The 24046-nt window shown below is 41.4% G+C and overlaps 2 protein-coding genes across 2 annotated transcripts in view; one reads left to right on the plus strand and one right to left on the minus strand.

The window, feature by feature from the left end:
• GLI3 (GLI family zinc finger 3) overlaps positions 1-24046 on the plus strand; it is a 312258-nt gene that overhangs the window by 186879 nt on the left and 101333 nt on the right. The window contains exon 5 of the mRNA XM_052638613.1: positions 22420-22625. Within this exon, the coding sequence (XP_052494573.1) occupies positions 22420-22625 (206 nt within the window). The remainder of the gene's footprint in view (positions 1-22419; positions 22626-24046) is intronic.
• LOC128046499 (RNA-binding protein PNO1-like) lies at positions 1333-2005 on the minus strand. Its single transcript, XM_052638614.1, has one exon. It carries the CDS (start codon positions 2003-2005, stop codon positions 1397-1399), a length of 609 nt encoding a protein of 202 aa, XP_052494574.1. The 3' UTR covers positions 1333-1396.

The raw sequence follows: 24046 nt of genomic DNA on the forward strand, positions 1-24046 counted from the left end.
GTTTCTTTGTTTGCTGGGAGGAGGGAGTAAGAGGCAGCTAAATTGAAAAGGCCGAAAAGTAGAGTCTGGTCCCTTCTCCCTCCCCTCACCCCTTCCCGCTGCCCCCCACCTCCCCAGTGTAGCAGGGAAACATCCTTCTGGGTCTGTTTGCTTTGCAAGGGTGTTCTTTGATGAGGTCTTTGTCCAGGGGCCCCCACTGAAGTCTCAGTGTACTCAAGCTTTAGAAAAGGCTATTGGGCCTTCTTTGTTTTCTTTGTTGAACTGTTTATTTTGCTTTCTTCCCACGAGGTTCCCTGGCCTCGCTCTGACAACGCTTTTCTGCATGAATTACATTCCTGGGAGCCAAGTCTCCAAATTCTTCCAGCCCATTTGATTCCGGCCTATGTGATTAGTCCACAGCTTCGAACTGCTGTGGGCCTCTGCCAAGCAGAGTGCTTGTAAGTGCCCCTAACATAGAGACCTAAAGACATTTGGTAACCTCATTAGCGAGAGGGTTAGTGCTTCATTCGAGTTTAATAACATAGCTGCCGTTGAATCATCACTAGCTTGAAACTCACGGAAGGAGGGTACAAGTCACTTGGTTTCCTTTCAGGCTCTTAAAGGAGGGCAGTTCAGGTTATTATACTCATGCCCAATTCAGTAACATAAATCGTCCTGGGCTGGGTGGGAGGGGAGTCTGCTAGCTCCGTTTGAGGTTAAATCTACATTTGCAATGTCAAGATCATTTTGCACAAAATGCGTGTCCATCTGCATAGAATCATGAGCAACAATAATGAAAGTTATTCAGATATCCTAATCATAGCCATCATATTTTCTTTTGTGGTTTCTAAAGTATGGTTTATGACTGAGACAGAGATGGACAAAGAACGAACTTACGAATTGCTATTTTATTTTATTTTATTTTATTTTTAAGGTCTGACTGTTTTTATTGAACACTTATTTTTACAAACTGCAAAAATAGGTACAAAGATTAGTCTTTCTTATTTCATAGAGAATATTCAAACTGCTGTTTATGACCTGGATCTAAAATATTCACACACCGCTCACTATTAAGGGTCATAATTCAGAGAGATTTTCTGAGATAATTCTTTTAATTACAACTGACAGAGAAGAAATGTTTATAAATTTAGAAAACATAAATTTATAAACAAAAAACTCAGAAAATAAAGAACTGTTACTTAAAGTAAGAGGTTTCCCCCCAAATGAGAGGATTATAAACTACGCAAACCTGCTACATGTGACTTAAAATGGAAACAATGATAAATTATACTTAATGGGCTAGTATAATAATGGTACCCATGACTGAAAAGTTCTTCCTATGGTGTTGGGTGACCACGTGTAGAAGTAAAGTCTTTTTCTCTATAGAGGTCAAAGATTAAAAGTCCTTGATGTGAAATCAGAATCGGTCTGCCGCTCTGCTAGCCACAGCTCGAATATTGCCATAAACCTTTGATGGAGGATTTCCCAGAATGAGGTTGCAAATGGCAGTTCTTGCCATCTTGATGTTTTGAAAAGAGCCAAGGATGTGAACTTTCACATCAGCTAAAACTATCCGTGTCCGGGTCACGTTCTCGATGGTGAATTTGGTTTTTCCTCCTTTGCCAGCAATTCTGCCTATTGCCCTGGACAGGTGGTCTCCCTTTAAAGGTTTAACATCTGTAATTTCAAAGGACTCTAGAAAGAGGTCATCCAGTCTAATAAGGGCAAGTGCATCCTCCACCTGAAAGCCAAAAATGAAGGCTTTCACAAAATCAGCTGCTTTTGTCAGAGCGCTAACATCTTTAGTTTCTTTACAAGTCAGGAACCCGTCCCCGGAGAGGGGCGGGAAGACGGGCCTCTTAGCGGGTCGGGCTTCCTTGGTGTCCATGCAGGTCGCGTCACCTCCCTCCTCTGGCGTGGACGGCTGCTCGGCCTGCCGTTTCTTCGCCCGCCGGCCACCTTTGCGGGTGACCTGACTGAAGCCATCCTCGGCCAACGGGCTCTGTGCCTCCATCACGCTTTCCATTCTCCAGAACCTCCAGCCCCAACCTCAGCTTCACGAATTGCTATTTTAAATCTCTATTAATATAGATTAGATAGTTGATTCTTCAGTGAATTATCCCATCATTACAGGTACTGTTAAAGCATTGTGACACCACTAGACACAATTCAGCTATCTTAAGAGTAAAATTCTGTATTTCTGTAATTCACCTGCTTTTACTTTTTTTTTTTTTTAATACATGAGATTCTTGGCTCTAATGAGCAGAGCAGAGTGGGGTGTGTTGTACCTCATAGGGAACATGCATTTATTGACAATGTGCCTGGAAGTAGTTTTGACTTGAAACTTTCCTAGAGAGGGCTGGAGAGACTTTTCAGAAATGATTGAGCACACAACCTGTTATGAAAATTATATGCAGTGTGACGATTTAGATTTAGCCACTAAGTCGTGTCCAACTCTTGTGACCCTACGGACTGCAACCTGCCAGGCTCCTCTGTCCATGGAATTCTCTAGGCAAGAATGCAGTATAAATACACATATATACACAGAAGCTCTTCCTTAAAACTGGGGAGGTCCCAAGTACTGTGACCAGGGCCTGGTTCTTGTTTGTTGGGATGCTTTATTTTCTCGCTGGTCCTGGTTTGAACTGGGCTGTTGGTGTCGGATCTGTATGGCTGCTTACTGTGGGGTACGGTCTTTGTGTGAGAGTCCACGTGAGGAAGGACTTATCTGAAAGATGTGTGTTAAACCTCTTTTGACTAGAAGAGCCCCTTTCTCCTTGGAGTGGGCTCTGGAAATAGATCCTGCAGGGAGTGAAGCACAGCTACCATAACACTTCCTGTGTAACATAATTAAACATCCCTCACGAGTAGATGGAGGAGGCAATGGCACCCCTCTCCAGCACTCTTGCCTGGAGAATCCCACAGACGGAGGAGCCTGGTAGGCTGCAGTCCATGGGGTCACTAAGAGTCAGACAGGACTGAGTGACTTCACTTTGACTTTTCACTTTCATGCATTGGAGAAGGAAACGGCAACCCACTCCAGTGTCCTTGCCTGGAGAATCCCAGGGACGGGGGAGCCTGGTGGGCTGCCGTCTATGGGGTCGCACAGAGTCGGACGCGACTGAAGCGGCTCAGCAGCAGCACGAGTAGGACTGGATTACAGTTCTGCTGAGTAGTCGCCGCTGAGCACTCCTCCTCCCAACCCAGTAGGATGTTGTTGACCTTAACCCAAGATAATGCTTTTTTTTTACCCAGGTTTCAAAGTGTGATTCCAGAAAACTCTAACATAACTCAATTGGCACCTGGCTCCTGATGAGCCTTTGTTCTTTTTTTAATAACAAGATTTTAATTTTATTTCTGGTCATACCACATGGCATGCGGGATCTTCCCTAACCAGGGATCAAGCCAAGGCCCCCTGTATTGAAAGCAGAGTCATAACCACTGGACTGGCAGGGAAGTCCTACAATGATCCTCTGCTTGAAACCACTTTATAAGCTATTTTCATAAACATGGGCCTCAGTTGAGTTCCATCTTGACTCTGCCACAAATCAACTGCGTCCTTGAACATGTGCCTTGACCTCTCAAGCTCTCCGTGTTTTCATCAGTGAAATAAAGCAGCTGGATTAAATGATCTTTCAGATCTCTCCTGAACATCCCGTGGTTATGGAAAGTTTAGATTTATTCATGTTTTTTTTACTTAGAAGAGGAATCTGTGACAACATCATGACCCTAATACATACATGCCCATATGCAAGTTTTTTCTCTTGCCCTCTGTCCTCATGTGCAGATCTGCTGAAAATGTTTTGTATGAACTCTGGTTGGACCTTCTGCACTTTGTCCCACATTCCCTAGTGATGCTGCACGTGTTCCTGGGCCACCAACACCACATGTGCCACGTGAATGTGTGAATGTGGCTCAGATCGATTCCCTTTGGAGGGAAAAGGTCACTGGAAAACTGTACTGCCCTGTTTGATTAAAAGCTTCAACAGTGTTAAAGTATAAGTACTTAAACATAGATGCCCATATTTGTATTTGTCTTAGAGGAGTTTTCCTTTGTGTTTAAAATTATAGACTTGATTTGAATCCAGCTTGGTTATATACTAACAGATTACCTATGCTGCCCAAGCTCAATTTCATTATTCAGTCCCGTTTGATACCAAGAATTCAAGGAAGGAGCGAATAGATAGCACACAACACAGTCTCATCATAAGTATTTGGCAAATGGCAGAAGGACTGAATACGTGTCTGTTACTGTATTTAAGCTTTCTATTCAAACTTGTTCATCCTTTTTTCACCTTTTAACATCTCTGAAATTGGAATGTGTCTTACAAGCAGTCGTATTTTTATAGTCGCTTTTGATGAGGTGGCAGTCATGAGGAAGTTTCAGGTATCTCTCTTTTAAAATTTTATTTTGTTATTTCTTTAAATTAAAATTATAATGATTTTATTTATTTGGCTGCATTGAGTCTTAGTTGCGGCACGTGGGGTCTTCAGTCTGTTGTGGCATCTTTAGTTGTGGCTGTGAACTCTTAGTTGTGGCATGTGGGATCTAGCTCCCTGACCAGGGATCAAACTCGGGCCTCCTGCGTTGGGAGGGCAGTCTTAACTACTGGACCATGAGGCAAGTCCCTAAAATTTAATTTAGTGTTAATTTAATTTTGTTAGTTTTACAGGTACAGCAAACAGGTATCTTAATAAAGTTACCTTGACTTAGATGTTTCTTTTTGTGCAAGTATACAGTGATATATAACAAAATCTGTCTGACTAAGCCCGAAAGAGCTCTTTTCATAAGTATAAGTGAAAATTGAAAATGATAAGAAAGAACCATTCTTCTGAGTGGTTCCTAAAATAATGCTGGGTCTTTAGATCAATAGCATTTGAACTTTGATGAAATACAGTATAGATCATATATATATATATATATTGTGTGTACACATATATAATCAACAAAAAGATGATTTCCTTGTCAAGGATTTTTTTTCCCTCAAGAACCCAGCCAATTTCTCCTCCATGTTGTAATAAAGGACCTCATTGCAGACTGAAAAGTTAAAATGTAAAGAGAGTGTTTTCAAAATGCTTTTGCTGCCTGAATCAGACAAAATGAAAAAGGAAGCCAACTTCAGCCTGTAATAGTATAAAGGAAGGAAGCATGTGCTGCCTGCTAGTTGTGTTGGTGTATTTGTACAGATGCATAGCACAGGCTCTCAGAGGGTAAGACTTCATGATTAATGGTGTTTATTCTTGACAGAAGCCTCCTTTATTTATCTGCAATACAGTTTAGTGATTTTATCAGGCACCTGAATGAGAAATATTCAGTCATACCAATATTGCAGTGTAAATTGAGTAGAGTCACTTTTTATTATATCTTTCTGCCTTATCATCTGCACAGTAATTTTCTAGCAGCGGTTTGATATGGAAAGGCTGGATTTAGCTGTACTTGACACAAAGCCTCTTCAATTTCCCCTAAAAGTTCAGGCTGCTCTTAGAAACGTGTGAGTGTGTGTGTATGTGTCTGTGTGTGTGAGTGTGGGGGTGTGTATATAATATATAAACCCTCTCTGTTATCCAAGCAATTTCAGGATTTGAAAGAATAAAGATAAAATGCACAAATCTGGATGGGAAAAGTGTTGTTAATATAAAAACATCTAATAGTGGTGAACTCACTGGTAAAAGCTCCTTTAGGATTTAAGCTGAGGCTCAGTACCAAACTGTGCGCGTGGCTACAGGGTCCCACCTTTGGCTCGTCCATCACCATCCAAATTCAATCTGTGTAAGCCTAGACCCTTTGGTCTCCAGGGAGAAATATCACAGTTGAACACCAGAGTGGCCTGGGGCAGGGGGACATTGATTGTAATGATGATGGCAGTGCCATTCAAAAAAATGAGCAAAAGACACAGAAAACAAACTTATGGTGACCAAAAGGGAGCAAGGGGAAGTATAAATTAGGAGTCTGGGATTAACATATACACACTCTTATATGTAAAATAAACAACAAGGACCTACTGTATAGCACAGGGAACTCTATTCAATATCTTGTAATAACCTATAATGGAAGAGAATGTAAAAACAAAACAGAATATATGTGTGTGTGTGTGTGTGTGTGCAACTTGAATCACTTTGCTGCACACCTGAAACCGACTCAACATTGTAAACCTACTATATTTCAGTTTAAAAAAATTTAAATGAAAAAAAAAAAGAGAGGGAGCCAAAAAGAAAAAGTGAGACCTCATTTGTAGGACACTCAAGTTGTGCCACTCAGTGTTCAAACTCAACTTTATTCAAGTTACAGGCTTCATAACATGAATTGTCAAAGCTGCTCAAAGGCGGACAGGAGCAAATGATTTGAATCATAGAAAATGCTGGATTTTAGGACCAAAAGACACTTTAACCCTGGTGGGTGAAGTAGAGTTCATCTCATCCAGAGCCTCGCATTTTACATATGAGAAAAGTAAAGCCCAAAGAGCTGTTTTCAGAAATTCTGGGGTCCCATGCAGGTTCTCTGAAGATAATCTGAACTGGTAATTTCCATACTTTGTGTAGACATTCCCAGTCAGTTCACGCTGTCCTTACATGTGGTATCCGTAGACTTGCTTTCATTGGGAGGAACACAGCACAACCAGAGGCTGTGTGGTTCCTTTTCCAATGGCCAAAGCCACAGTATCTTCAGCCTCTCATGATGTTACTCCCTGTGCTTAGAGCAAATTTCTCTAAAACCATGAGAACAAGAATCCTAAGGACATTGCTGTCTCCTTATGTAGAGCTTAATGCTTCCTTTCTATTGAACAATATAGGCAAATTGTTCCCCCAGGACATTAGATATGCTCCTTTCATATTTAACTTATTTTGGAAAAGTTTGACACCTTCAGAAGGGTTAAATTTCTAGAATACTGAGAAGTGTGCCTGGGATACAAAGTCTTAATTATCATGGAGTAGAGTCTTAAAAGATCTAATTCCAGTTAAATCTAAAGAGCATGACACTTTAAAAGGGCCTCTTATTTTCCCCTTTGCTGAGCCAGAGACCCCTAGCAAAACTGGGAGATTTTCTTCTGAAAGAGAGCTATTTAGATAATAATAGTTCCTTGATGGACATCTCTGTTATCACTTAAAATAAGGATGATTTAAAGAATGAGGGAAAGTGTGAGTCAGACACATCTTGCCAAGGATCATAAGAGACAACCCAGAAGACACTCTAGCCTGTAGTTAACAGTCATCATAATAATTACAAGGATTATGATGATGATGGTACTAGAGAAAAAGTTCACACCAGCTCCTGGAAGACACACCTAAGCTCAGTGTGCCAGTCTGCTGTCAAAGGATTTGAGCTGGTTCTTGAAGTAATGTTTACAAAATATCAATTAAAAAAGAAACCACATCTCTCCTTGGCTCAGAATTCCAGATGCACCCTGTCTTTGTTATAAATGTCCTCCATACCACCTGTAAGAGGGCTCAAGATGAAGAAGCAGGATGAAACTGGGGAACCTAACTTCCTGTTTCTGATCAATTATTTCCACCTGGTTCCTGAAGCCTCCTGCTGCAAGGTTTCTCACTTAAATAACAAACCCTGGCATGGAGGCTCTTGAGATATTTTATATATCTGTTTACTTAAATTGTGGAAATTTCTAGGCAAATGATACAAGCACAGGCTTGTTTGTTCAGTTAATTAAATCAGCAGTTCTAACTGAATCCTGGTTACTGTTTACTCTTTTTTCTTATACCTGGTGGGTATCTTGGCTCAAATCCATAAGTTCCTACCAAAGGTTGTCATGGTTAATAGAATTCTATGTTATCGGAAAAGGTGACATCAAGGAACAAATGTCACAGGACCCAGAAATTTTCTAGATACTGTTAGTTCATGAAGGTTGTGTTTTAACATCTATTTTGCAGTGTATTTTCTTCTTGGAAAAAGACATTATGTTACCATTTTACCTGCTGTTTATGGGTGGGGTTGTATCAGTAATTCGTCAGATTCCAAAAAATTCAGATCTGTTAGGATAAGTGGAAAGTTGGCAAAAATATCAGAGAAATCCGACTTCGAAATTTTTGTCATGGCAATGCAGTACTGAGCTAACACTGAAGAAAATCATGCCCTTGAATTTACTTGCAGAAAAAAAAAAAAAAAATCCATCCATTTTACTAAGATCAGAAGTCACTAATCTCTTCAGTTTGTCCGAAGAGGTGGGGGGTGGATGACTGCTAGATAGTACTAACGGTGTCAGGAGAGCTGAACCCAGGCTGGCTCTACAACAGCCCCCCTCCTGATGGGGTCTTGAGGATGTACAAGGATGCAATGAAAGCAGCGTGTCTTTGGCCTTGACCATCCAGAGCTCTAGTAGCAATAGCAGTAGCCGGACTAAGTGTGTTGGTCGTAAGGGCCAACGTTTACTGAGAACTTAGAGCGTGACAGGTCCTGCTAAATGCTTTATGTATGTTTTCTTATTAAACATTAAATTGTACAGCACTGCTTTTTCATCTAGGCCTAAAGAGCCTGGAAGCAAAGCAGACCTTTAACTATCTAGTTTACCCAGAATTAAATCTAAGTCTGAGACCTTGCCACTCGGAAGATACAGAGCAGTGGGTCAAAAGCACTCTCCCCACTGCTGGGAGAGAAGGAGGAGGAGGCTGAGACAGGACAGCCTCTGGTCCTATGGGTCTGGCTGGATTGGCCTCCTCCATGACCTGTTCCATCAAAAGGAAGCAAGACCATCTAAAGGGAAAAGGGAGCAACTTATTATCTTAGGAAGTGAAAGTTGCTCAGTTGTGTCTGACTTTTTGCAACTCCATGGACTATACAGCCCATGGAATGCTCCAAGCCAGAACACTGGAGTGGGAAGCCTTTCCCCTCTCCAAGGGATCTTCTCAATTCAGGGATTGAACCTAGGCCTCCTGCATTGCTGGTGGATTTTTTACCAGCTGAGCCACCTTAGGGAAGGGAGAAAAAGACAGTGTCTGTTCACTTTGTTACCTGAAAAGCAATTAGGACGTGCTTAAGAAAACAGGGCCCCATCAACTGCCCCAGAATCTGACCACTGAGACTAGCTCTCTGTCCCACCACTTCCATCTTCCAGGCAGCAGGTTCGGAAGCATCACTGCTGGACAATCTCCTTCCTGTACCCACAGCTGTTTTCTCATCAAGGTGGTATCTCTGTGGACTTTATAAGGGAAGATGCAATTATTGGTTCCTCTAGTAACAAGTCCTTATACATACATTACTAAATCTATAACATTCATTATGTATATTAAAATACAAGTTAAATACATACTAATTACATTAATAACTAGTTTTTTTAAATTACATAACAGTAATTTTTTTTTTACTGATTTTGTTTTTCTCACAAATTTTGTAGTCACTGGGAGAAGAAGAGAAAGATTTCTCTACTACACATTGCAAAAAAGGAGGTGGCTTTGTGTGGGATATATGAACTCCATTTGGACAACAAGAAAAGCTGCTAAAAATAATCATTTTAGATATCCTCTGCATAAATGGAATTAAAATACTTAAAACTGATAACAGGTTTTTAGAAACAGGTTTTTAGAAACAGGTTTGTCAGCTGCCTTGTGGATCAGGGGTACTGTCTACCCATTCCTTTCCTCTTTCTTGCCCTTGGACAGAGGAGCCTGCAGGGCTGCAGTCCATGGGGTCACAAAGAGTTGGACATGACTGAAATCACTTAGCAGCAGCAGCAGCCCTTGTTCCTAAAGCATTAGAGGCACTTTTTCTGTACAAGGGTGAGTTGGGACAGAAAGAAGCCCCATGCTATGGGATGTGGTCATTTGTATCCAAGTGCTTATTTGAACCTATAGTATGTTTAAGAAGTTGTTAATAACAGTTAATTGCACATTGTGGTTGCTTGAATGGACTTTCTTTTACATTTTTTGACTCTTCTTGACCTTGAAGTCCTAATCTATTAGTATTAAGTTATATTTACGATACTGAGTGGAGACCACGTTTAGCAAATTATATTTTTGCAATCTTCTCAGGAAGGAATAAAATAATATTTTGTCATAAAACAATTGCATTGTTCTTCTATAAAACATAACATTGTTCCAGTTGTCAAAGCACATGCCTGACATGTATTGTGAATATTTTCTTGGCTTTTGCTTTAATTGGCTTCGCTGGAATTTCCTCCCCCAAAATGAATATGCAGAAGCCATCTTCCATAGTTTAATTTGAACTGAGACTAATGTGTCCACTAACTATTTTTGTTTTTAATAGTGGTAAATATCATGTTATTATTTATGGTATTTAAAGCAATATTTTTCAAATTCTGAAAAATACAAGTGCGTATCTATTTGATTTTCTGAACTTGATAGGAATGGTTGAAATCACTGGGAAATATTGTTTTAACTAACACATATAAAAGCATATATTGTTTAAACTGATAATAAATAGTGCACCAATTATATACATATAGCTCTGTGAATTATTATGAGTTAGCACAGTGAAAACATCTAACCACTAGCCAATTCTAGAAATAGAATCATTACTGGCATCCAGAAGCTCTCCCTGGGCACCCCCATCCTAATACTCAAGGGTAAACAATTTCCTGACTGTCCCGATGCTAAAGTTCAGGTTTGTCTGTTATTGGACTTTATATTATTTATATTACATTATTTCGTACCAGGCTTCTTATCCTTAACATTCTGTTTGTGAGATTTTTCCACATGATGGTTTGTTCATTTTTATAGCTGTTCACTATTTCATTATATAAATTGTTTATCCATCCCACTCTTGATAGATATTGGGTTGTAGGTCAATTTTAACATGCACGAATAATCCTCCTCTGAATATTCTAGTATATTCTGACTGATGTGGCAGTATTATAGGGTACACATCCAGGTAGGGAATTGCTGGATCATTAGGGTGTGCATCTGTTTGAGTAGGTAATGCCTAACTGCTTGCCAGTGAAGTTGCACCAACTTATACTCAGGTCATTTGAGAGTTCCTATTGCTCCATATCGTCATTAATACTTGGTGCTGTCAGTATTTTTAACTTTAGCCATTCTACTGAGTTTTTAAAAATTAATTAATTAATTGAAGTATAACATTGTGTTAGTTTCAGCTGTTCAGTGCTGTGATTCATTTATCTATACATACATTTTTCTGATTATTTGAAGTCATGTAAAGATAAATATTATATGATATCACTTGTATGTGGAATCTAAGAAATAATACAAGTGATGCTATATGTAAAACATAAATAGACTCACAGACGTAGAAAATAAACTTATAGATACCAAATGAGAAAGGGTGGGGGATAAATTAGGAATATAGGAGTAACAGATATAAACTACTATATATAAAGTAGATAAGCAATCAGGATTTATTGTATAGCACCGAGAACTGTATTCAATATCATGAATATATATTTAATATCATGTAATAACATTCTAGTGGGTGTTTAATGATAATTCATTATGGCTTTAATTTGCACAGCAGATTAAAATTAAAAAATAATTTACCTGAAAAAATACTTGGAATATGTAAGTTGAAATATTGGTATTGGTTAGATTTGATAGCTTGGATATAGGGAATGACTTTTATTTTTAATAGCCTCAACTTTTCAATACATGGATATAAATTCCTTTTACAAAGACATAAATAGGAAATAAAAATAATAAAGTCATTTTCAAATTGCTTGAAATGCTGTTTCTCCATTAAAACAAATACCTTCTGTCTCTTTTGTTAAAGAAATCAACCATAGCCCTTGAATTCTCCATATAAGAAAATCCTCCGTTCCTGAGGACTAATATGTACATTAAATGATATACCTTCACTTCAGTAGCTACTTCTGTCCAACTCTTATCTTCTTTTGGTAGCCCAGTTCATGGTGTATATTTTTCGTATCCAGGGTGCATCCTGGAAGGCTCCCGTTGAGGCATTTTGACTCATCAGATAATACTTGGTCTCTACACACTTCATGCATGTGTGCATTTCCCCCCATCTGAGTATAAACTGTTTGAGAGCAGGGACCGAATGGCCATATATTATGTTTCTTGAAATCGCCGCAAATGTTGAAATCGTAATGGATTCTTAGTAAATGGATTTTTCAATAAAATATATATCAAATGAACATTTCATTGAAATATTCATCTGTGTGGTTATACATGTAGCTCTGAAAAATTGAGATCCAATATGGTAAATTCGTAAAAGGCCTAAGTCAGTTAAAAATTCATGGGAAATATTCTTCAGCTGCAGAGATGATGAAAATGGGATTTGAAACTGAACCATCTTATCAGCTAGGGTCCTGGCCATTTCATGGAGTGGATTATTTACAGAGGTATGGACAAGGTTAAGGGCTTGGAAAGTGAGAGTAAGACTTCTAGGAGTAGCAAAAGTTTGAGGAGGTTACCACCTCTAGCTTGAAGGTACAAACAGAGGGGAAGGGGTCAGTGAGGGCTGGCACTTAGGAAGAGGGGTCACGCTCTGGGATTTTTCCCCATTTTCCATGGGGAAAGTGCCATCAGCAGAACTGTAGCTAGTGAAAGGAAGTGAGGGGAATTAATACCATGACTTCTCTCCCCTCTGCCACCAGCTCATGCCAGTGGGTCTCATTAATAGAATCCAGAGGAAGGGTGAGCCTGCTGATTCAGACCACAAAGTCCAGCCTTCAGGGCATGCAGTGGTTCTCGGGTGAAGGGTGGCAGGTGGAATAGCCAGCACAACCATCTGTACACTGCAGAGCCGTGTGATGTTTCTGGGCAGAAAGCTCACCTTGAATAGAGGAGACCATGTCAGGACTAGGCAAATTTCCAGTGATGTCTAGTGTATTAGTTGTGGACATTTAGCTATCTGTTTCTGTCATCGTATGGAAAGCAACATTTTTTATTATAAATTTTGGTTTATTAAAGCTGTGCTTATTGAGTAATACATTATAAGGGGGAACTCCCCTTAGTTGTCTGTTAAGCCATTATTTGAATATGAAGAGTGTCTCCTTGTTATGGAAAGAAAAAAATTAAACAAAAAATTAACTTGATATGTAGGAAAATACCCAATATTTCAGTCTTCTGGGAGTTGAAACTCTCATGCATACCCCAAAATGTCAGGGGTATGTATAACATTTCCAGTGTCCCAAGCAATATGAAAGCAAATGGTAATAATCTACCCTGTAAACCTTGCTTAATGCTCTCATAATGGGTAATGCAAGTGATTAAACACTGTGATTTTAATCTTGGCGTTTTAGTAACCCAATAAGATAGATGAAAAGGCAGTAACAAATTCAATACTATATAATGATATTTCATTCTAACTAAGAAGTCCAGTTATTCTCTGCAATATGTGTTTTTGTTTCTAAGTTTATCATAGTTTAAAATGCTCTAATATTAATCCTCTGTGCTTTTCATTGTAATAGATTTTCATGACTTTATAAAAGAATTAATCTGAGGTTAAATTATTTCCACAAACAAACACAAAATATTGCTTTATTGTCTTTGGGGAGAACATGAAAATGATTCCCACCTGCTTTCTTGTCTAAAGCTATACTTCATTTATGCATTCGGTAACATGGAAGCAAAATGGCAGCCACTCATTAGGTCTTCATGCCCTTGGGAAGACAAAGAGGTGGAAGTGCTATAGGGGATGCTATCCCTGGGTGGGCAGGCTGGGGTCCTATATGCATAAGCCAAGATGCAGAGGTCATGAAATGACAACTCCTCCCCCTAGTGATGCTCTGGTTGCCCAGACAACCCTCTCCAGCTTGGGCATCTTTCTGCTAGATAGTCGTTGTATGTATGAGGGGTCACAGGCATATGTCTGTACTCTTTGGCTACAGGATAAATAGCATGAGATCTCTGTTCTGGGAGCAGTTCTAAATTTTAGTCTTCCTCCGGGGATGTTTGTTGTTTGTTTTTTCTCCTCCATGGTTTGTGCCTGCTTTCCAACCACTGAGGCACACACAGACCCAGAAGAGAGAGAGAAGAGAAAACTACAAAGACAGAAAGTCCTGAGAGGCTAACAGTAATCTTTAACTCAAACTGTGTGTACCCACTAAACATATAAACCAGGAAAGTAACACTATAATTTTTTCCTGATGCTCCTGTAATTCACAAATTAAGTTTTTTTTTTTAGCAAGCTTAACAAATATTTACCAAGTCAACTTTATGATAGTTTGTGAAATAATATATATCATTTATATGGAAAATTTGGTGACTGCCTTCCTCGCATGTCACGTCTTTCTTCAGGAGAATTTACCCCCCTGGGTCACCATCTTGAATGGGTCTTTCGTACAGAGGTGATACACATCTGCCTATTAAAGGTAGTAAGCTTAGCCTTCCCTCTCAAATTTTCTTTATAGTTAAAATAACTAACAAATTACCTGGATGCCAAGAATTTGAAAGTGCCTCTCTTAAGTAATGTTAAAAGTAGCTTTATTGAAAAACTATAGTTTGTACATATTTATCTCCTGCCGATGCAGGAGATGTAAGAGACGTGGGTTTGATCCCTGGGTTAGGAAGATACCCTGGACGAGGGCATGATAACCCACTCCAGTATTCTTGCCTGGAGAATTCCGAGGACAGAGGAGCCTGGTGGGCTGCAGTCCATGCGGTCTCAAATAAACATGACTGAAGCGACTTAGCATGCATGAAAAACACATATATCCATGTCAGGTGGCTGGGGGGGCCATAGCATGCTGTTCAAGGGTGGATGCTCAGTGTTGATGCTTAGAAACTCATTTTTGTCTGGCTTCAGCACTAGAGAAATGTCATAATGGCCTGGCTCGCAAGAGTCTGATGTAGAGACAGAATGAGTAAGTCATCAACTTTGAGTGAGAAATTGAACAGCAAGGGAATGGGAACACCAGTCTCCAAAATTCTTGTCATTTAGACAAGAATTGTCTAATCATTTAGATTGTCTTGTCATTTAGACATTTGTTTGTTCATATGAAAAAGTTTTGTTGGGTGGTTCTGACAACCACCGAGAACATCAGTGGCCTCCATCATTTATTTACCTAGTGCCCAGTGCTGTCCGTGACAGAGGCCTGGCAGGGATATGCCCTTGTTCCATTTCCTGTATAAAGAAACATGCCTCAGTGGCAGAGCCAGGAATGAGCCCTGAGTGTAAGTCCAGTTCCTTCCAAGCTCTTGCATTTAATTATAACTGAGTTCATGTTCTTAACCGCCTTATGTGGTTTTATGATTTTGAGTGGAGGGTACTGGGAAATCCAAGGAGATGCTCCCGGGGTTCCATCAGATTGGGGAACAAAGCAGACAGGTATGTTTATATCATAAGATTTACTCTGAAAACAGGGTTCCGATATTTGTGTTTGAAAATCACATAGTAAGCTGTGTTTGCCATCCCTAATATGCATGTGTGATTATGTATATGTGTGAGTAATATGTAGGCTTCCAGGGTGGCTAAGCTGTGAAGAATCTGCCTGCCAGTGCAGGAGATGCAGGTGTAATTCCTGGGTCAGGAAGATCCTCTGTAGGAGGAAATGGCAACCCACTCTAGTACTATTGCTTGGAAAATTCCACAGACAGAGGAGCCTAGTGGGCTACAGTCTGTAGGGTCGCAAAGAGTCAGACATGACTGAGCAACTGCATACACACACACGTGAGTATATATATGTACCTATATACATATCTGTCTCTATTGTGCTAAAAAGCCTCTTGATGAAAGTGAAAGAAGAGAGCGAAAAAGTTGGCTTAAAGCTCAGCATTCAGAAAACGAAGATCATGGCATCCGGTCCCATCACTTCATGGCAAATAGATGGGGAAACAGTGGAAACAGTGTCAGACTTTATTTTGGGGGGCTCCAAAACCACTGCAGATGGTGATTGCAGCCATGAAATTAAAAGACACTTACTCCTTGGAAGAAAAGTTATGACCAACCTAGATAGCATATTGAAAAGCAGAGACATTACTTTGCCAACAAAGTTCCGTCTAGTCAAGGCTATGGTTTTTCCTGTGGTCATGTATAGCTGTGAGAGTTGGACTGTGAAGAAGGCTGAGTGCCGAAGAATCGATGCTTTTGAAGTGTGGTGTTGGAGAAGACTCTTGAGAGTCCCTTGGACTGCAAGGAGATCCAACCAGTCCATTCTGAAGGAGATCAGCCCTGGGATTTCTTTGGAAGGAATGATGCTAAAGCTGAAGCTCCAGTACTTTGGCCACCTCATGCGAAGAGTTGACTCATTGGAAAAGACTCTGATGCTGGGAGGGATTGGGGGCAGGAGGAGAAGGGGACGGCCGAGGTTGAGATGGCTGGATGGCATCACGGACTCGATGGACTTGAGTCTGAGTGAACTCCGGGAGATGGTGATGGACAGGGAGGCCTGGCGTGCTGCAATTCATGGGGTCGCAAAGAGTCGGACACGACTGAGCGACTGAACTGAACTGAACTGAACTGTCTCTATTGTGTACATGTATATATTAGGGGTAGAATATATTAGTATAATTTGTGATATAAATATGTAGGTATTGAATATTTGTTAGATGCTAGGCTCGGTACATGAGGCTTTAGTTATATTCACTTGCCAGCCCTTCCAAGAGGTAGGTATTCTCCTTTTGGACGATTTAGGACAAGTGAAAGTATTAGTTGCTCAGTCATGTACGACTCTTGGTGATTCTGATAGCTTACGGTGAATGGTGTAGGATTCGTCATCTCTGAAGAAGATTTAGCTTCAGGACCAGGAACCAGGCTTGATCACTCAAGAGTTTTTGTGTAGCAGAGTTTTCTTAAAGTATAAAAAGGGACAGAGAACGCTTCTGACATAGACATCAGAAGGGGGACAGAGAGTGCCCCCCTCACTAGTCTTAGCAAGGGAGCTATATACTTTTTAATTGGTTATTAAAATAAATCAAAAGAATGTCTCAAGGTGGTAAAGATCTTCCCAGACCCACTCCCACAATTTACATTTAAAGATGATAGGATTCAGTTCAGTTCAGTCACTCAGTCGTGTCCGACTCTTTGCAACCCCATGAACTGCAGCATGCCAGGAGGAGGCAATGGCACCCCACTCCAGTACTCTTGCCTGGAAAATCCCATGGATGGAGGAGCCTGGTAGGGTGCAGTCCATGGGGTAGCTAAGAGTTGGACATGACTAAGTGACTTCACTTTCACTTTTCACTTCCATGCATTGGAGAAGGAAATGGCAACCCACTCCAGCTTTCTTGCATGGAGAATCCCAGGGACAGGGGAGCATGGTGGGCTGCCGTCTATGGGATCGCAGAGTTGGACAGTACTGAAGTGGCTTTCAAAAGCAGAGACATTACCTTGCCAACTGAGGTCCATCTAGTCAAGGCTATGGTTTTTCCAGTAGTCATGTGTGGATCTGAGAGTTGGACTGTGAAGAAGGCTGAGTGCTGAAGAATTGATGCTTTTCAACTGTTGTGTTGGAGAAGATTCTTGAGAGTCCCTTGGACTGCAAGGAGATCCAACCAGTCCATTCTGAAGGAGATCAACCTTGGGATTTCTTTGGAAGGAATGATGCTAAAGCTGAAACTCCAGTACTTTGGCCACCTCATACGAAGAGTTGACTCATTGGAAAAGACTTTGATGTTGGGAGGGATTGGGGGCAGGAGGAGAAGGGGACGACCGAGGATGAGATGACTGGATGGCATCACTGACTCAATGGAAGCAAGTCTGAGTGAACTCCGGGAGTTGGTGACGGACAGCGAAGCCTGGTGTGCTGCGATTCATGGGGTCGCAAAGAGTCAGACACGACTGAGTGACTGAACTGAACTGAAGTGACTTAGCAGCAGCAGCAGCAGCAGGCCTCCCTGTCCATCACCAACTACCGAATCTTACTCAAACTCATGTCCATTGTGTCGGTGATGCCATCCAACCATCTCAACCTCTGTCATCCCCTTCTCCTTCCTCCTTCAGTCTTTCCCAACATCAGGGTGTTTTCAAATGAGTCAGCACTTTGCATTGGGTGACCAAAGTACTGGAGTTTCTGCTTCAGCATCAGTCCTTCCAGTGAATATTCAGGACTGATTTCCTTTAGGATGGACTGGTTGGATTTCCTTGCAGTCCAAGGCACTCCCAAGAGTCTTCTCCAACACCACAGTTCAGAAGCATTTCTTTGGCGCTCAGCCTTCTTTTTGGACCTTTGTTGGCAAAATAATGTCTCTGCTTTTTAATATGCTGTCTAGGTTGGTCATAGCATTTCTTCCAAGGAGCAAGTGTCTTTTTATTTCATGGTTGCAGTCACCATCTGCAGTGATTTTGGAGCACCCCCCACCGCCCCCGCAAAATAAAGTCTGCCACTGTTTCCACTGTTTCCCCATCTATTTGCCATGAAATGATGGGACCAAGTTTTCTGAGTGTTGAGCTTTAAGCCAACTTTTTCCCTCTCCTCTTTCACTTTCATCAAGAGGCTCTTTAGTTCTTCGCTTTCTGCCATAAAGGTGGTGTCATCTGCATATCTGAGGTTATTGATCTTTCTCCCGGCAACCCTGATTCCAGCTTGTGCTTCCTCCATCCCAGCGTTTCTCATGATGTACTCTGCATACAAGTTAAATAAGCAGGGTGACAGTATACAGAAATAGATGTTTTTCTGGAACTCTCTTGCTTTTTTGATGATCCAACGGATGTTGGCAATTTGATCTCTGGTTCCTCTGCCTTTTCAAAAACCAGCTTGAACATCTGGAAATTCAAGGTTCATATATTGTTGAAGTCTGGCTTAGAGAATTTTGTACATTACTTTATTAGCATGTGAGATGAGTGCAATTGTGTGGTAGTTTGAGCATTCTTTGGCATTGCCTTTCCTTGGGATTGGATTGAAAACTGATCTTTTCCAATCCTGTGGCCACTGCTGAGTTTTCCAAATTTGCTGGCATATAGAGTGCAGCACTTTCACAGCATCATCTTTTAGGATTTCCATCACCTCCACTAGCTTTGTTTGTAGTGATGCTTCCTAAGGCCCACTTGACTACATTCCAGGCTGTCTGGCTCTAGGTGAGTGGTCACACCATCATGATTATCTAGGTCGTGAAGATCCTTTTTGTATAGTTCTTCTGTGTATTCTTGCCACCTCTTCTTAGTATCTTCTGCTTCTGTTAGCTCCGTACCATTTCTGTCCTTTATCAAGCCCATCTTTGTATGAAATGTTCCCTTGGTATCTCTAATTTTCTCGAAGAGATCTCTGTTCTTTCCCATTCTATTGTTTTCCTCTATTTCTTTGCTCTGATCACTGAGATGACAGGATTAGAACTAATAGAAAGATCTTATGAGACCCACTCTGGTAGTACTATACATTTTAAGATAACAGGATTAGTTAGAAGGTTTTCAAGGAGAAAGTGTCCTCAAACAGGATACACTGTTGTTATATAATCATTGGTACAGAGTTTAAGCTGAGTTGTTTTGTTGTGTAATCATCAGCTCTGGGCTTAAAGAAAGAAAAAAAAAGTTTTATGTGACTAAGATTAAGAAATATAGAAAAAATGTTTGTCCTTTTCCCTTCTTTGAGAATTGAGACCCTTATCTCTTCCTTGAGAGCCCCAGACCCCTTTTCCTCCTCGGGGACCCTGAACTTCTTATTAACCTGCCTAGTGATTGACTGTCTCAATTCCATCTACTGTACCCTGCCAGGCTCCTCTGCCCATGGAATTCTCCAAGCAAGAGTACTGGAGTGGATGGCCATTCCCTTCTCCAGGGGATCTTCCTGACCCAGATATTGAACTCCAGTCTCCTGCACTGCAGGCAGCCTGTTTACCACATGAGCCACCAAGAGGGGTTCATATCACAGCCAAGATCACACAACTTCTTGTCCCTTTCATGTCAGTTCCCCTTCATCCACAAGCCCTTCCATAGTACTACTGCTTTGATGATCTGAGTCAGTTGTCTCCAGAATTCCTGATGACCCCACCCAGAGTGACCCTCGTTAACCATTTTCCTGTTGTATCCAGGGGGTGGCTGTCCTTTGTCTACTAGATAGTTCTTTTCTTTAGTGCAGTTGACACCTTGCAGCTTTCATAATTACAAGCCTGTTTGAAAACATGTCCCACTATCTCATTGAGAAATAGGTGACCCCACATCTTCCCTGCATTGTCTCTGAAGGCGAGTGACATGCATGCATATCACGTTCACCAGAGTGTGTGGAGTTGCCTGACTTTATCTCCAGATATTGGAGGCAAGACTCTTTTCTGCTGTTGCCCCACACTGGTGTGGAAGCGAGGATGGAGCCTGGGTGTTCCTTTTGGGAAAGAGATGCCCAGGTCTTGATTCGTTACTCATAGAATAGTTGTCCTTAGTCTTCTGTGGAAAGAGGTCAAATGAAAGTGAAGGTGATGGTGCGCACATTGACATCCACAAATTCGTGAGAAGAGAAAAGCGAGAGTTTTTCTGCTCCTTTGGGACTGGCGACCACCTCAGCCTGACATCTATAATGTTCATATTGTTCTAAATGCTGCTTTTTTCCCCCCATCTGTTATTTTTCAATGGAATCTAAGCTTCTAGGAATATTCTTACTACCATTTTCAATTCTGGAACTTGAGAAAGATTACAGGTTCCAATTTTTTGCTTCACAAAAAAACCAATAAGCAATGGCATCACCTTCACTGATTCAGAGTGAGTTCTTCATGGATCATAAAAAAAGCTTGTCTAGGAGGTATCATCTCATGGATCTCGAAATGCCTGCTTCTCTACTGACATGTCTGTTCTTGTGGCATCTGTCTCTCATCATAAATCCACAAGTGAGCCGTATTTCGTAATAATCACTTTGGAATCAGATTGGAAGGATTGATTTTCCTTTCCGGTAGAAAATGAATGACTGAATTTGAGAGTCCTATGTTCTCTAAAGTAGCAGCAAGTCTAAATGGAGCTTCAGATTTAACCAATGACACAGAGCTAATTTATTTCGCAGGAAAGAGCTAAAATAGGATAGACTAATAGATCGTGCCAATTTCCGTTTTCTAAGTGATTATGGAAAGCCTCAAGTTGTTTGGAAAAGATGTAACTATTTTCAGGTGGTGACTTCTCACCCTGCCTACATGTAAATTTAGAAAGCTCTCGATTCGTAGTTTATTTCTCCAGAAGTGGCACTTAAGAACAAATAAAAAGCCTCTTTTTTTTATTAAAGTTCAAAATGGTAAAAAAAAAAAATAAGAAGAAGAAAGTCAGGAAAATCCCCTCTCTCTCGTGTATTTTAACCTCTTTGATTTTCTACTGGGAGAAAATTCATGGTATGAGCTTCGGTTTCATTTAATTCAGTGCCTGCTCTGTGTACTTGCAAGAACGGGCTTCTTCCAGGATTCCATTCTAATGGGGTTGGGGCCAGAGCCCCGGCTGTGTGTGCCTTTGCTGGGAAGGCGGGATGAGAAACTGTTTCTCCTCCCTTTCCTTTCACTCCTAAAGCCAGTGCCCTGAGAGGAGTTTACAGTCAGTACATCCCGCTCTATCACAGCCTCGCCTCTTTATGGCCATGTTCTCTGTGAATGAAAAAAGAGAAAGTACAAGCGTTTAGCCTGTCAGAGCCAGTTCACTGGATTATCCACACAAAACGTTTCCTATTAGAGGAGGGACAGGGCGGCGAGGGGGCTGTTCCATACACTGGCCATTCTACAAACGCCTGTGCCCAGGGCGTGGGGCCGGCTCTGGGAAGGGAATCCCTGGAGTGGGTGGGGTATGGTGGCAGCGGTGTGCCTTAGAATTTATTTGCATCAGCCAAAAGCTTACACTCTACCTTTGCTCCTTACAACTAGGACATGAGCTCAGTCTTTTCCAACTTTCTGTCCCCGCACTTCATTACTGATTGTTCACTGAATGTGGCCAATCAGGAAGCCACATGCAAAAAACGTATGAGAGAAAGCTGCCTCCTATGGCTGCCTTCAAAACAGGGAAACACAGATGGGAGAAAATGGTTTTACTCAGAACTGCAAGACCCAGAGCACTAAAGCTGGAGCATGGCCTTACAGACTGTCAATTTCACGTTTCTTACAGACTCCTGCAATTAGACTTTTTTCTGATTTGTAGGCATCTCTGCTTTGTGCCTGCTCAGACTTCCAAACCAGCCGAATCTTCCTTCTCTTCTTTCTCTCTCCTTTTTTCTCTTTCCTTCCACCCTTCCTTCCTTTCTCCCTTTCTTTCTCTTCCCTTCCTCTCTCCCTCCCTTCCTTCCTTTCTTTTTTTCTTTTTAATGCAACACTATGATGGTGAGAGGTAAGTTCAACAGTGAAATTAACATTCACATCAAATGGAAAATAGAATCACAACTACCTCAAGCTCAGATGCCTGTTTAGAATTTCTTCTCATGAGGAAAACCAAAGGATTTATTTTCCTGTATTGCGAGTGTCAGAAAATTTCTCAAAGGTCAAATTTATTTGCCTAAACAATTGTATAGTAGCATTCTGCCTGCATTATGTCACTGTGATTTGAAATGTAAATGCCTGATATTTTTTCCCCCGAGACACCTTGCAATCGTGCTTATTTTCTTTCACAGACAGCCTCTGCCTGTGGAGCTCGTCTCATGTATACCTGTTGTGTCTGCTTTTCTTTTTGCCTAGGCCTTCTGCCTTATCTAGTAGCCCCACGTATTCTGACCTGCCCTTCATCAGGATCTCCCCACATCGGAACCCTGCTGCAGCTTCCGAGTCCCCCTTCAGCCCCCCGCATCCCTACATCAACCCCTACATGGACTACATCCGGTCCCTGCACAGCAGCCCATCCCTCTCCATGATCTCGGCCGCTCGTGGGCTGAGCCCCACAGATGGTGAGTTTCAGACCAGCCTATCTTGCTTCCGCACGTCATGGGACGTGGTAAAGAGTAACTGATGCGTTTGTGTCCTGTGTGCCAGGGACTGTGCTAAGTGCTGTGATTGCATGCTCTTATTTCAGCGTTATGACACCTCCATGAGGGTGAGGGTATAATCTCCATTTTCAAATGAGGATTTGGCAGAGGGGCCAAGTAACTTGCAACCTGGTTCCTTGGCTAGTAAGTGGCAGAGGGGGAACTCAAGAGCCAGAATGCTGTGATGCCCAAATCCTGTTATTCACTACTCTGTTTTGTGGCTCTATTTAGACTGACGTATTGCCATTCCTGTATTGTACTTGTGTAACCAGCACATTTTGCTCACCTTCTGAGGAACACTTTTCAGGTCTGAAGGGCACATGTATACAGTCCATTGGAGCAGCACTTTTCAGACTCCACTGTGCATATACATCACCTGGGGATGCTGATAAAATAGGCTTCCTGGTGGGATGGGTCTGGGGGACTGAGGTTCTGCACTTCTGAGACGCTCCCAGGTCATTTCAGTGCTGCAGGTCTAGGGACCACATTCTAAATAGCAAGATTTTAGAGAACATGATGGCCTAGCCCTGTTGTATGTGCCCTTTGTCCTTGACCATGCCACATGAACACTGCAAGAGGGATGCTGTGGGACAAGAAACGACCTTTGACTTTAATTCTCTCATACAGGATGCTCATTTCCAGCTCCCAAGAACCAGATTCCTGTTGTTCTGTGAGCCTCCCAATTAATTATTGTCACCTGACTTTTAAATTGGAGCTGTTCATTCCACAACTGTCCATGATTAAAATGCTCCTTTGGGGCCTACTGTTTAGTACAGGGAACTCCACTCAATATTCTATAATGGCCTATATGTGAAAAGAATCTAAAAAAGAGTGGAAATATGTATATGTAGAACAGATTCACTTTGCTGTACATTCAAAACTAACACAGCATTATAAATCAACTATACCCCAAAACAACAACAAAAAACTTTTTAATGTCCCTTTGGTTCAGAGAGCACATTTCCCATTTCACGAACACATATACAAACTCAGCTGTCTACAATTGCTAGAATCTGTGTTAAGGCTCAGAATGGCTTAAGCTGTACTGATGACAAGTAGAGAAGTGTGAGTTCTCTGCAGCAAACCACAAATTGCTGGTGCTTGTGTAGGCGCACATGTACTCTGGCTTACCCAGCAGTGTTTGCCCCTGCACAGCCCATATTCTCCATGCACACACTTCCCAGGGCTGATTGTACATGGTGGGGATAGTAGGTAGAAGCAGCCTGAAATTTCTCAGTAAATATTAACCCAGTCATACTTCCAGGAGTGGCTGGGCTCCAGCAACAGCTGCTGACTCACTGTTTTTTCCCCTCTGATTCATTGCAGTGGATATACTTGTATAG

Source organism: Budorcas taxicolor, chromosome 4, assembly GCF_023091745.1.
Source record: "Budorcas taxicolor isolate Tak-1 chromosome 4, Takin1.1, whole genome shotgun sequence".
Classification (NCBI taxonomy): Eukaryota; Metazoa; Chordata; class Mammalia; order Artiodactyla; family Bovidae; genus Budorcas; species Budorcas taxicolor.

What these genes read in the sequence shown, in the direction of transcription:
- LOC128046499 (XM_052638614.1), bottom strand. Translation starts at nt 2,005, where the DNA reads ATGGAAAGCGTGATGGAGGCACAGAGCCCGTTGGCCGAGGATGGCTTC.